Source organism: Schistocerca cancellata, chromosome 1, assembly GCF_023864275.1.
Source record: "Schistocerca cancellata isolate TAMUIC-IGC-003103 chromosome 1, iqSchCanc2.1, whole genome shotgun sequence".
Taxonomy (NCBI): domain Eukaryota; kingdom Metazoa; phylum Arthropoda; class Insecta; order Orthoptera; family Acrididae; genus Schistocerca; species Schistocerca cancellata.
This window is the reverse complement of record NC_064626.1, coordinates 642,658,715-642,673,958: the sequence shown is the minus strand read 5'-3', so window position 1 is coordinate 642,673,958 and position 15,244 is coordinate 642,658,715. Positions and strand designations below refer to the sequence as shown.

Here is a 15,244-nt window from a genome sequence, read left to right as displayed (position 1 = left end):
AGCTGTGGCAGACCATTTACAAACTAAAATAAACAATAAATACAGTCACTATCTATACATTGTAACTTAGCACTCCATACCGGGCATTGTGGAAGTGGGGAATACAAAGAATCCCTTATATGCTTCCAGGAGTGCCAGTTTGAAGCAGCAAGTTACAATGTGCATACACAGGGTGCACGAGAAGTCCCATACCCCTGTAACCCCTGTTGAGTATTTAATGTTTTTAGGCAGGTTGGTAGCTACATTACTTCAATTGTTGAAATTCATGTTTATAGGTTTTTGCAGTCACAGTCAAGTTTAAATTCGTAGCCACGGCAGATGTTGGGGGTCATAGTTACACTACTGATGAGCACTTAGGGCCAAGTGTGTGGTTGCATGAATGCCAACACACAGGGCAGACAATGAAATGGATTATGGGAGCATTCCAGGAAAAATTTAATAGGGCTCCACCACGAAGGGCAATATTTCTGGAATGGGAAAGACATGTTATGCTTTTGGAAGTGTTGAAGGAAGAAGGCATGAAAGAAACATGTGCCAGAGTCCCTGCTTCAAATGAACAATCTCCTATGAAGTCAACTTGTAAAGATGCTTCAGAGCTCTGTATACTGATGACAACAATGGGGGATCGCTTTGGGGGGGGGGACAAAAGAAGCCTTAAGGTCATACCCTTTTGACCGACATTCATAAATGAGTTATCAGATACAGACCCGAATGAGCGCATTTTAGCGTGCTTTGTTAAGTCAGTTTCCAAACACAGTGAACTATGGCCAGGTTTTATTTTCAGATGAATGTTCCATTTATCACAGCTCTTGTTCTAGAAATATTGTTGTATCAGTCAAAGAGAAGTCTATATTACACAGTCGAGCTAGAAAGGAACCTGCCTCCCACATAATGAAACGGATAACGATAACATCACATCTGCTTGGACCATACTTTTTGAGGGGACTGCGAATGGCACAAATTATTTACACATGTTAAAAGATGGTTAATGCCTCAACTGAGGACGCATATGGATGCAGCAAGAGGGAGCATCTCCTCACTACACTCTTGCATTGTGAGAGTTCCTAAATGAACACTTTCCAGGATGGTGGATGGGTCATGGTTTGTCAGCAACACCAGCTCCCTTGAAATAGACACTAAGGAGTTCTGATCTCACCACATCTGACAACTCCTTATGGGAAGTCACTGAGGTGCATGTATTTGTAAGTCACCAAGGAGGTGCTTCACACTATAACACTGGACATGCTCAAAAATATGTTGAGAAGAATATGGAGGCATATGGAAATGTGCTTACTGCATGATGGGGAAAATACCATATTGGGCACTCAATATGTAAGCAAGCACTTGTTCTAAAACAAATAAAATCAATTAGTATTCAATACTAGGGGGAATGGGGATTTTGCGCACATCCTATAGTGTATAGGATTGCTGCAGACAGGCAATGCACATAATACAACAGATTTTACTTGGTACACCATAACAGTCAAATACTACTGATTATCACTCTTTTTTCTTACCATGATGCATTCAAGTGAAGTATTAAAATACTACAATGATCATATAGACTTTTGCTGAGTTGTGCTCGCAGTCAAAACTAAATGTGGTATTCGGATTGGGATTCAAAGATTTTTATTCCAATAAGATAAGTTATGCACCAGGGAAGCCAAAAAACGTGCAGCAGTTTACATGGAGAAGACTTAAGCTGCATTGTCCTGTTCTTTTGTTTTGTCAATTAGCAATGTTTATAACTTTGTTTATAATAACTGTTTTGTGTGAGAGTTGGAACCATTTGTCCTATGACCTTTTAGTGGTTCAGGCAGGATCAACAGAATAACTGATGACACAGTGTAACACTTATATCAATTAGGAGTAGGTTTATTTTAAGTAACTGTGTATCTGCAATTTATGAAATGAGTATTCTGTGTTGTTTGAACTCCTCGACGTATGTCAAGAAAATTAGAGTTTTGTGATGTATGTATGAAAAAAGCAAAAGAATAAGTTGAAATTTTAAATTTTTATAATATGAATCTGTTTATGAAAGAAGTATGTTTGTTAAAAGCTGGTTAGTGCTTAGGGCACTTGTATTTGTAACATGTAAAAGCTGTAGGGAAGTCCCTTCGCAACAAAAGTGGCATGGCGTGATGTAAAAGGTGGGTTTGGCGGTTGGACTGAGCGGCTCCTTTGTGTGAACGGCATACAGCGTGTGGCAAGCCTTAGCATGGTACACCTCAACGGTGCTGAGAGGCAATTGGTAACTGCATTAGAAGGGATTTGCTTCGGACATGGATCTGGCTATTATTTGGTATTCACAGAATAATGGAATGGCTTTAGTATGTTGAAAATTGGATGTCAAGAAGAGTTTTTATAGAGCATTTGGACATCAAGAGTCATGAGTACAGTTAGCCGCCATTTCATCTGCCATCTTCGCCACTGCTTCATGGACTTCATACATTCAGTTACGTAATGTATATTGGCATGGACCAGTTAATTTGTGTATTATTTCAATAATAATCACACAAAATGTCAATTCGTGTTCAAAACCATAACTTCCATCCTGATCATGAACCTACACTATTTCAATAATAATCACACAAAACGTCAATTCGTGTTCAAAACCATAACGTCAACCCTGATCACGAACCTACACAGGGTCCTCACCTAAGTGCTACTAAAACCAAGAATCCTGATTTAAATGAACAACTCTGGCATTCATGTGTTTAAAAGTGATATTTTGTCTAAAGTAAAAGGAGTAGTAAAAGTTAAAGTAAGAGTAAAATTTGGATGCTTTGTTTATAGACTACGTCAAGTGAAACTGTTAAGGCAATAAGTTTAAGTACAAAAATTTAAAGATCAACCAATAAGAAAGTGAAAAACCTTAATTATTTCATGTCTAAAAACCATAAAAGTGAAGTTGGATAGGCTTTTGCTAAAGTATCCTAAGTTTATCATAAAATATAGTTTTGTAGGATTACAGTGCAAGATTGTGTAAATATTACTGCCAAGAATACTTGCTTCACATGTGATTCAAGTACAAGTACATTTAAATCTTTAACAAATCAATTTGCGATATCACTATCAGAAGTGAAGTTATGCACATTTTCAAAGATAATGTAGTTTTGGTGCCCATCATGAATGGTTCCTTTTGAAGTTAATTAAGCCCAGTGATGCATTTTATTACCTTTCAAAGTAATTTAAGTGAATGAATAGCCTTTAGAGATAGTTTTTACTTTTGCAATAATCAAAGAACCTTGGCTTGTGGCAGTTCATGGGTCCCCATCATATTACCCTCCTATAAGAAAAAAATGAACTATTACCGTTATTAAGGAAAACTGCTATATGCAGAGGAGCTTAAATAGTGTATTTAAGATGTTATTCATCTTTGTGTTATTTGTGTAAGTCAAAATAGAAGCCCCTCATGTCCAAAATTAGTTCTGCTCTTCATGCAGAAGAATAAGGCAGTGGGAGAAGGCAGTTTTACAATCATAGTGAACTTTCTCAGTAAACAATATGGCAAAACACTAGCCATTTACATGACTGTCCGAAGTTGCCCACACACTACCCTACCATATGTCGACTATCTTTCCTGCAGTGCTTCCTCTGCAGTACTACAGTTATCTTAACAAATTAATGGCACTGTGGCACTCTTAGCAAAGTTGTTTTAATAGACAAGCTTCCCATTAAACACTATAGAAAATTTTCATCTAATGTAACTAGCTGTGGATAGGAATTTAAAGTTTACCTAGATTTGACTGTTTAGATGAAAACATTATCTTCATCTAATTTAATTAGTAACTGCACTCTTGAACATAACAGGTATTAGCTCGGTCAAGTTAATGTAAATGCACACACTTTCAAGCAAAATTTTCCAGGTAACTCTACATCGAAAATGGATCACTGTGAAGCTACGGCCATAAAATGAGCACCCATCAGCAAAAAGTGAGCAGAAGTGTGCAGATTTAAATTAACTTGCCCCAGGTAATACCAATTATGCTCAATGGTGCAGATATTGGTTTCGCTGAACAATCAAAGCTGTCAAACTTTATATACCTACCCAACGCTAGTTTCGTTAGCCGTAAATTTTCAATGCTGTTTATGGGGGTAAAGCTTGACTATTAAAACAACTATACTAAAGTATTCCACTGTCATTGATTTGTTAAGACAACAAGCAGTACCAAAGAAAGAGCATTGCATTTAAGATAGTCGTGTTTTGGTACAGTAAGGTGCACTATTAATAATAATTAAATCTAAAGGCTACATATTTTAATGTTTGCTAATGCACAGAAAGTATGAATGAACTTTTGTTCAAACAAGTACAGTAACTCAGTACATATGAACTAAAATAATGGTGATAAAGGAAAGAGAAATTCAGTTTTAAACACGCTTTCTTTTTCTTATTTTTCCCAGAAAATGCTTACAATTAAACATTGCTTTTTTACTTTCAGTCTACAACTGTAGCTTCACGAAAGTGAATTTCTGATTTATGTTCATTACAAAAATTTGGCTCTATCTGACATGCCCTTTTCTGTTCGAAACTTATTAGCAAGTTGCTTTTCTCCACCTTGTATATAGTGATTCATATTAGACTATGTTCAATCTCTCTCTCTCTCTCTCTCTCTCTCTCTCTCTCTCTCTCTCTCTCTCTCTCTCTGTATTACACATTTGTAGGTCTTTCTAATTAATACAAGGATTTGTAAAGCAGGTATGATTTCAGTTTGTGTACAAAGTAATTTCTTGATCTATTACATTTCTTACATTACTGATTACGTGGGCAAAGACTTTTATGAACTCCCAGCATACTGGATGATTTGAAAATGGGTCCAAGCCAGAAACTAGTCATCAAGTGAACGAAAAAAGAGAAATTTGCAACTTCGGCTGGTTTTTTGTTGGGAAGATTTTTATAGCTGAATAACTCACTTCCAAAAATCTTTGACCCACAGCCCAGTTTTATGGTCGTGTACCACAGTTCTCTTCCCCATGATCAGTGGATGTTGAAGTGATGGGGTGGCTTACAGGCCTCCTCAATGATACAGGTAGCTGTACCGGAGGTCTAACCACACTGGAGGGGTACCTGTGGTGAGGTCAGCCTAACATATTGTAGGTGCCTAACATTGTAGGTGCCCAGTCTGCTCCCTACCTGGAATAGCACAGTGACAGCAATCTGCTTTGGAAATCTGTCTACTGGCTGCCTATCTTTCGGTGTGAGCTTATCTGATCGACAATACAGAGCAGACGATTTGTTTGTGTGTTCTGTCACCCCTTACCTCTAGTGATGTGCTGTGCAGCTATGCCACAGCATGTATTATGGTTTTGAACTTGAAGAGATGCTCTGTTCATTGGAAAGTGTCATTTTTCTGTACATCTTGTAGTTTTTGCACATTTGTCTTCTGATATCCCTCAGGTACATATGACTGACCCTGTACAGCCAAATATTTTTCCTGAAGAGATGCAGCTGTATAGCTTAATGATGATGGCACCACCATAGGCAAAATATTCTTCAAGTCAAATAGCCTCCACTTGGGATCTTAAAAACGGGCTGAGACTACTCAAGAGGATATTGTGGTCATGGAGAACAAAACTGTCATTTTATGGGTTTGAATGTGGGATGGTCAATACTTAACCGTTTAGATAGGTTGGAGAATTTAAGAGACAAATGAATAGGTTGAAGTTATACACAATCGGAATTAGCAAGACCAACATTTCACTTCTGGTGAGTACAAAGCGACCAAAACAAAGTCAAACAAAAGTAGTGCAGAAGTAGGTCTAATAATGAATAAGGAAATGGGAGTGTGCATAAGATACTACTATGCACAAACAAACCACCACAATGGAACAAATTTATATGCCTACTGGTTGCTGACATCTTTATGTGACAGAGAGATTAAGAGACTGTACAGTGCAATAAAAGAAATTGCTCAGATAGTTAATAGCAATGAAAATTTAATTCCTATGGGGGACTGCATTTTGACAGTATTAAAAGAAAGAGAGAAACAGTAGGAGAACATAGGCTGAAGGAATGAAAAAATACTGGGAAACCACATGGTAAGATTTTGCGTAGAACACAATTTAATAATTGCTGCAACTTGGTCTGGAACATGAAAGAGGGTCGTACACATAGAACAGACCTAGAGAAAGGTTCAGATTAATGATATAATGGTAAGACAAAGATTTTGAAACAACACTTGAAACTTTTCCATGGCTGGGTGTATACTCCGAGCACAACTAATTTGTTATAAACGACAGATCAAAACTGAAGAAACTGCAAAAAGATATGAAAATAAGGAGAGGGGACCTATTAGCCTATGAATGACTGAAAGGGAGCAAAAGACTACAATAGAAGACGAATGAGGAGATTTGAGGGCTGAAATAGTGGAGCATCAAATGGGCAAAATGACAAAGCCAATAGAAATTGTTCAGTAACGAATCAGATATTTAATTGAAAAAAAGGAGAAAAATATTAAAATACAGCAAGTGAAGAAGGCAGTACAAATGCCTAAACAAATGAAACTGAATGGAAGTGCAAAAAGGCAAAGCAGAAATGACTAGAAAAGAAATGCAAAGCTATTGAAGCTTCCATGAATTTGTGAAAGATAAATGTAATCTATAGGAAAATTATAGACTCCTTTGAAGGAAAGAGAAGCAGTTGAATGTATATTCTGATGTGATGAGATCCTGATCACAGAGTGTGTACCAGAGTTTTCAGCACATTGTGTGATGCAGGTATTGTTCCAAGTTCCCAGGTTTCCTCTGAACATGTAGTGTGACAAACTGTGCAGGATCAGTACACATTGCTAAAATGGTGCAATGCAGTCTTACTATCAGCACATGGCACCTTGCTGCACATCACTGTACCACAGACACGCATATGGCGAACATTACATCTTGGAAACTTGCACCCATTTCAAACACAGCATGCCCACAATCGTTACATTGGTAACAATGCCACACAATTTGAATTTTGTCACTGGTTAAATGACAAAATTGTCATTTGCTTCCAGTATTACTATTCACCAATGAAGCCACATTTACACAGAATGAAACGGACAATGCACATAATAATCACTGATGGTCGCAGAAGGATCCACACACTGCAGTGGAAAACTAGAGAGCTTTAATGTGACATGTATGATAAAGCTCAGAGATGAATGAGTTAAAAATATGTATTTTGTCAATCGATACTTTGTGAAATGTCAGTTGTAATGCTTATTAACAGTTGTACATGTGTAAATCTGACAATGTACTGAATAACACATAAAATAAATAACAATATATATTAAACGTATTCTGCCTCCAAAACCATTCGGATTAGGTCATATTTGCTTCAAATGATCCTTTCTGTCATATCTCTGAAAATTGCCCATTTTGCCTAGGACACCCTATATAGAAGGGATACACAAATACTTGAAGAACAAATTTTATAAAGGGAAGAGGAAGTAGGTGACGATGAGACACGAGATATGGTGCTGCGAAAAGAATTTGACAAAGCAGTGAAAAACCTAATTTGAAACAATGCAACAGGAGTAGATAACAGTTTCTCTCAGAATTAATGAGCACCTTTGGAGACCAAGATGTGACAAAACTATTCTATCTGGTATCCAAGATATGAGGCAGGTGAAATAGCCTCCAGTTTCAGGAAGACTGTAATAATTCCAATTCCAAAGTAGGCACATACCAATGGGTATGAATATTGCCAAGCCGTAAATTCAACAATCGAAGATCAGTCTGTGTTCTGGAGAATTGCAGGAACACACAAGGCAACACTGACCCTGTGGCTTATCTTAGGAAGCAAACTGTAAAAAGGCAAATACGTTTAAAACTTAGCAAAAACTTCTGACGATGTTAACTGGAATAAACTCCTTGAAATCCTGAAGCTAACAAGGATGAAATACATGGAATCAAAGGTTTTCTATAATTTGTGCAGAAAGTAGACTGCTAATGTTAAGAAGCAATGGACATTAAATGGAAGGAGTAGGGCAAAGGGAGTAAGGCAGGGGTGCAGCCTATCGCCAATGCTATTCCAACTGTAGATAAGCTAGCAGTAAAGGAAACCGAAGAGATATTTGAAAAGGTAATTAAAGTTCAGAGAGAAGAAATAAAATCTCTGTGAGGTTTGCCAACAGCATTGTAATTCTATTAGAGACAGCAAGGTCTTGGAAGAGCAGTTGATAGGAATGGATAGTGCTTTGGATAGAGGTCATAAGATGAACTTCCACTAAAGTAAAACAAAACTAATGGAATGTAACTGAATTAAATAGGTGTTGCTAGAGGAATTAGATTAGGAAATGAGACACTAAACGTAGTGTATCAGTTTTGCTATTTGAGCAGCAGAATAAGTGACAGTACTCGAGTGGGAGGATATAAAATGCAGACTAGAAATATCAAGAAGAATATTTTCGAAAAAGAGAAATATACAAACATTAAATATAAATTTAAATGTTATGAGTTTGGAGTTTATTTCCTGAAAATTTTTGTCTTGCGTGTAACCTTGTACAGAAGTATAAGAGGACAATAAACAGTTGGGACAAGAAGAGAATACAAGCATATGAAATTTGGTGCTACTCTGCAATTAACTGAACCAAACTAGGGGTAAAAAATTCACACACAACCTCACTAGATAGTTGATTCAAAATGCCCCAAGATAACAATTAATTGTGAATTTAGTAATGGAGAGAGATATGAATGTGTGTGTGTGGGAGAGGGGGGAGGGCCAGAGAGAGTTCATACAGGGAAAGCTAATAACAGTAAGCTTATTCAAATGGATGTAGGTTGCAACAGTTATGAAGAGCCTTGCACTGGTTAGAGTACCGGCACGGAGTAAATGCACTGTGTGGCTGTCAAATAGGTGTCTAGAAGAGGTTCTACAGTGTCCCTAACTGGACACTTTTGTGCAACAAACAGTTACCTCATAATATAAACACAATTAAATGCTTTTGAAAAGTTACACAAATTACCATTGACAGTATTTTGCCATTTAAATTTTGTGTAATCTGATTTATGAATTTAAAAATAGCATGTTCTGAGGACAGACACTTTTGAAATCCAAACTGGGACTGACTAAGCAATGTTTTTTTTTTTTGAGACAGGCATTTTATGGTTGTGTGTACATGATCTTTCCCAGTCCCTTAAAAAGAAGGCAAGCAGTGAGATTGGCTGTTAATTATTAATCTCTGTGTTACCGACATTCTTGTACCTGGGTCTGAGAACAGCATATTTCAGTCTGTCTGGAAATATCCCCTACGATAGTAACATATTGCATATGTGACTGGAGTCATTCTGCGTCAGTTCAACCAGAAAAAAAAGCATTTTCTCAACCACCATCTCAGATCTGAATTAAACTTAGGTTATTTGTTCTCAGTGCGGCAATAAGTAACCACACCAATCTTCAGCATTTTATCTTACTTTTTCCATTTTACAGCACTTTAAAGTTCGGAAATTCTGCTGTTTTTAACATTGTGACAGCACAAAATGACAACTGTAATTATTTGGAAAAATAAATCACCATTTTTATTTATTGAAAGAGGTATCTTGAACAGAATGATCTCATCAACACAAATGACTGTGTCATACAAGCTAAGCTGCAACCACTGTGCTGCATTCTATGTAGGCATGACAACCAACAAGCTGTCTGTCTGCATGAATGGCCACCAACAAACTGAGGCCAAAAAACAAGTGGACCACCCCACTGAACGCGCTACCAAACATGATATCCCTCATCTCAATGACTGCTTCACAGCCTGTGCCATATGGATCCTTCCCACCAACACCAGCTTTTCTGAATTGCGCACGTGGGAACTTCCCTGCAATACATCCCATGTTCCCATAACCCTCCTGGCCTCAACCTTCGTTAGTCACTGTCCTAACTCATCCAGCCCCCTCCATGTTCCCATTCCAACACTACACAGCCGTCATTTCACCGCCACATCCAGTCTTTTAATTTCTTTGTATTTCTCTCCTTTCCGCTTCTTACCCCCCCCCCCCCCCCCTCCGCACCTTCTCTCCTGCCCTCCGTCTGAACTGCAACACTTCACTGTCTGCCACTCCCACCATACTGTCCCTCCCCCTTACCTCCACCTCGCCACTCCCATCATGCACTGGTGTTGCTGCTCCCATTGTGGTTTCAGCTCTCTGAGACTGCAAACGTGTGTGCAAGTTGCGTTGGGGCGCGTGTGTGTGTGTGTGTGTGTGTGTGTGTGTGTGTGTGTGTGTGTCTACTGCTGAATCTTTTTGTTGTGCCTATCGCAACTCAGCATCTCCGCTGTATGGTGAGTAGCAACTTTCCTTCTCTGGTATTGTTACATCCCATCTTGGATTTTCCATTGTTTGATTCAATAACTGGTACAATGAGACATATCCTATGTCATACACTTCACAGTGGTTTGTAGAGTATGGAAGTAAATGTAGATGTAGATTTAGGATTATACGTGTTTCTGCCAATAAGGCAAGTGCTCGACCACAGATGCTGAATAGCAGGATGTAGTTTCTAATTGTTCAAAGAGAAGACACAGTTGCATTGTTCTATTCTATTATTCTGTTTATCAATAGAATCATAACTTTGAAAATAATGAATAATTTGTGAGAAGTCTGAACTGCTTTCCTAACATAAATGACATTTTTTTCAAGGATCTTACACACAGCAGTATTACAGATCTGTACAAAAATAGGATATGAAAATGATCTCTTAACTACAAGCTCCTCTTAATTGTATCAGTTCTCTCAGTTTAAATCAAACACTGGAAAATCCAGGATGGAATGTAACAATACTAGAGAAGGAAAGTTGCTACTCACCATATAGCGGAGATGCTGAGTCGCGATAGGCACAATAAAAAGATTCACACAATTAAAGCTTTCAGCCATTAAGGTCTTTGTCATCAGTAGACACACTCACATAAATGCAACTTGCACAGACGTCTGCAGTCTCAGAAAGCTGAGACCACACTCTCAGTTTCTCACCTAAAATGTGGGTTATGGTACAATAATAAGCAGGTATGTGTGTACCTTCTTAATGGTATCTCTGGTGGGGACTGATGACCTCAGATGTTAAGTCCCATAGTGCTTAGATCCATTTGAACCATTTGTACCTCTCGTTCTCGTTGGAAAATTTTAGCTTAGCTAAATAGCAATAACTGTCCTGTATGCCTTATGGAAGACTGCAAAGTTTTTGGATTTTCATGTTATTAAAATTTAGCTACAAAAACTAAAATTACATGGTATTAATGGTAGTTACTACGCAATAACAAATCATTTTCTAGAAAGGGTTGCAAGGGTGGAAGAGAGAAAGAAAGGCGGAGCAGGGGTGACATAAAACGAGCCATTTGAGGTTTAGTATATGGTCTTAATACTGTTGCCCTCCATATTTTCTTTTTTTTTTCCAAAAGTTGTTTCTGAAAATTAATGGTGGTTGATATAAGCATACTTATCAAGGGTCTAATTAACACACAAAAGAGAGAGAGAGAGAGAGATCGCTTTAGAGCTGGTGTCTACCATACCTTCCTCATATTAAAAATTCATGGCAAACTCAAATATGAATGCATATATTTGTCTTACGCAGACAACATCATGAAGTTATGTACCATCTCCGGTAAAAATTTAAAATTTTTAATTGCTTTATGTTCTCTTGAATTTGAAGCACCTTTCGCATCTCACATAACAAAGTCAGCTGCATTATGAATAAAGACTTTCTGCACTCCAGCTGTGACTGAAATAGGAAGAAACCCTGATAAGCAAGTACTATGGGAAATACCCTTTGTCTTGCTTTCACAGTGGATGGGAGAGTATAGAAGTAGATGCAGAAATGTGGGATTAATTGAAGTCTTTGATACTGCCAAATAAACTGTCATCTTTACGCCTAACCTGGACCTCTGGCTACACCAGAGATTGGTCTGTCATCAGAACCTACATTCCAAAAACTAATGTATATGCTGATACAATACTGTCAGTTTTCTGTTCTCTTTCTCTTTGTGCATGTACTATGTCTTCATTAAGTCCTGGATACTAATCTGACACGCAGTTTTGTCAGGTTCTATTCTCCATGAAATAATGACTTGAAACCGATGTTCAACAGGAATCCATTTTGGCCCTTGCATATCAGATGGAAGAAACAACCTGGTATTGCAAAAAGTTTTAATGGAGACTGCCTATGACTTATTCACATGGTTAAATGTTACTTACAGATGCCAAGGCGAAGTGTGCTGATGTTGGCAACGAACACTGAATGCTGAGAATTATGGACTTCATTTTAAAACAAATGTGTTGTTATGAAATGTTAGATTTACAAGGATAATTAATTTACTGAGTGGACAAGGGTACATATCAGAACCTGTCAACCATAGAGCAGGAACAGTATTCTGGTCATTTCCAACATCAGCACACTATGCCGCCTCTGCCATTCAGTAAAATTTGACGAATAACCATTCTGTGAAATCACAAATCATTAACAATTGTTTTACCTCTGATACCTACATAGGTCTGCCAAAACTGCATTTGTTAATACTATTAAGGGTGTAAATAGGCAACAGATTAATATGGAATTTAGAGGTAAAAATGATAAGCAATTTAAAAAGCTCTATTTGGCTTGCTTTGTCATTGTAGTACTCAGAGACGTGAAATATGGAAAACAGCCAGCCACGCATAATGATTCATAATTTGCCTCTAAAATGTAATGCTGAATAAGGGGAAAAAAGAGGGAGAGGGCAGTAAATCTGACAGCTTGCTATTCTGATTTCCTTCGGTGCAAGAAGGCTTAGAAAACAGCACCTAAATGTCTGTCTGTTATAGGATCAAGATTCTTGAGCCGGGAAGGGTGCACTATCATATAGCAAAATTTACTGAGGAACTATTTAAAACTCTCGTGTGATACTGTAGAGAAAAAATATTAACTTACAATCGTGAAAATTCCTCGTAGAGCCGTAGGTACAATAGAATGGTGATCTTTCAGTCTGTCTGTGAAGAATCTAAGAAGGAAAGAGAGTTCATTCTCCGTCAAAAAGTCACCTGGCAACAGACGAAGAACGTCCACAAGAATTCGGACACCTCTCTCTCTTATATTGGGTCTTGTATCGGTCAGTGGATCATGAAGTCCTTCGACCACTTCCAGCAGGCGACTATGATGTTTTTTTATGTCTGCAATACACATATACAGTATCAAAAACAAATCATTCACTACCTAGCGAAGTGCATTCGAAAAAAACTTTGTTGCTCTAGTCGGTCATTTCTACATTCGTTATCACCTGCTGCAAGTTCATGACATGCTTTTCCCAAATTGCCGTCCTCGCTCAATATTGCCGACAGTTTTCCGCTGACATCCATCACAACACGTGTGAAACTTAAAAGCGCTGTCTAGCAATTTACTTCAGCTTTCGAAAGAAAGCAACAATAGCGAACACTAACAGTAAATCCGTATCAGTTCATAACAAGAATACAGAAAATAAACACATTTTTGTATCATAAGAATCTTAATTATCACTTTTAATCGAAGACACAACTTCAGCCTAAATGTAAATATTCAAATCAAAGACACTGACGAAAACAACATACAACAGAGTCCTCTACATCACAAACCGTGAATTAAAACAGTGATGCGCAAATGTCGCTTTGTCAAAGAAATGGGTACGGTCAGAAAATGGTTCGCGAAGCATGCGAAATGCTGAAAAATATATTTGAAATGCCTTTAGTTAATGGGCATTCAGAATGGGAGGATGTATAGGAATTAGGAGGAATAGAGATGACGCCACAGAAGATATTTCAGGCAATATAACGAGGCCAAATTCAGGTAAATCTTATCTCCGTTCCATCTTAGCGAATAGAGTGTAATTTACAGATTTTGTAAATAATGCAAACGGAGCCCTCCCAGCCTGTAATTCTGTATCACGGCTATTAGAAATATTAACAGTAGATTGTAATTACAAGTGGTCAATAGGACATTATTGTACAATATTGTAATGGCATTGTTTCGATTCTGTCTGAAGGAAACACCCGTAAGAACCATCCCCTGTGTCATGAGACAATTCGGTGGAAGTCTGATGTGCCATTGACAGAAGGACAATTGCGAAGCAAAAGGGATGAGTTCTGGGACACAGCACCAGCTTTTGACGGTCGGAAGGAGATTTGGGATGCCTTACGAGCTGCAGCGGTAGCAGCAGAATCATCAGATTATGAACTTGCGCAAGCCATCCTAGATGGGGCGAACATATCAGTTCCTAATGGTAATAAAATTTTATTTATTACGTTGTAAATATATGCTGGGTGAGATTGATCCGTATCATTAGATGAACTACAGTCAAGTTCAACATTAGTCCAATTATGTAGATTGCAAAGGTTGATTCCACGAAATTTATATCTTGTATAGTAAAAAAAAAAAATTTACCAAAGCCTCAGATGCATGTCAGTTTGTATACAGTTGCATCGTTCCACCTACCCCAACACACACAGTTAAGTTCACATATGAAACATGCTGACAAAACACCAGAAGTAATACAATAATTTTTTAGTCATCCATACTTTATTTGATGATGAGTTTATTAAATGTTAACCAGTTGCCACAGGGAAATATGTTAAGTCAGAGTGGAGTGTTATAGGCATATAGCACTTAGCTATAAGATTGTCGTGACCCAATTGTATGTTATATGGTGCAGATTTTTGGAGATATGTAGAACTCTGTTTAATGAAATTATAATATATTAGTACTCAGAACAGTATCTGAAGTATTGCATTACTAATTGTACCATACCCCAGTAGGAATCTTCACTTTTTAATGAACAATTTTTAAAGCCCTTTTGCCTTAAATGGTAAAATAAGCAATCTTTCCTAATCTACAGGGAAATGAATGAAAAATCGTGTATTGTCAGCAAAGAGAAAAAAGATGAGTAATGGTATGGGAAAGTTCAGAAATTTGTCAACAGTACCATCAAAAAACTAATCCTTAGAGAGATCACAAGGAATTCAATTAGGAAATGGAAGTAACACAATATAAACGAGCATTTCATACAGTTCAGTATTGTGTTCATAATTGTGTGCTTGTTGTGTGTGCATCTTGCCTTATGATTTAGGGTCAGGTTGCTTGTTCCATTGATCATATTCCATGATAAATGTTATGTGGCATGTGTCAATAGATCAGATACAGAACACATACAAATACTAAAAAAGAAAGAAAATATCTGTATTGTTGGCACAATTTGTATCACATCAGGCAAAAGGCTTACCTACATAGCCTCTAATGTTATTGAATTTAGCATATGTTAAAATTCAGATG

The 15,244-nt window shown here is 37.6% G+C and overlaps 2 protein-coding genes across 2 annotated transcripts in view; one reads left to right on the top strand and one right to left on the bottom strand.

Moving 5' to 3' along the window:
• Window positions 1-13,501, bottom strand: part of LOC126183340 (MMS19 nucleotide excision repair protein homolog) — a 232,206-nt gene extending 218,705 nt beyond the window's left edge. Inside the window, exons 1-2 of the mRNA XM_049925215.1 lie at window positions 13,224-13,501; window positions 12,878-13,116 (exon numbers count right to left, since the gene is read on the bottom strand). Coding sequence (XP_049781172.1) covers window positions 12,878-13,116; window positions 13,224-13,302 — 318 coding nt within the window. The 5' untranslated portion in view covers window positions 13,303-13,501. The remainder of the gene's footprint in view (window positions 1-12,877; window positions 13,117-13,223) is intronic.
• Window positions 13,502-13,556: 55 nt separating this feature from the next.
• The window catches only part of LOC126183343 (ubiquitin domain-containing protein 1), a 67,113-nt gene continuing 65,425 nt past the window's right edge, over window positions 13,557-15,244 (top strand). The window contains exons 1-2 of the mRNA XM_049925228.1: window positions 13,557-13,765; window positions 13,962-14,198. Of these exons, the coding sequence (XP_049781185.1) occupies window positions 13,684-13,765; window positions 13,962-14,198 (319 nt within the window). The 5' untranslated portion in view covers window positions 13,557-13,683. The remainder of the gene's footprint in view (window positions 13,766-13,961; window positions 14,199-15,244) is intronic.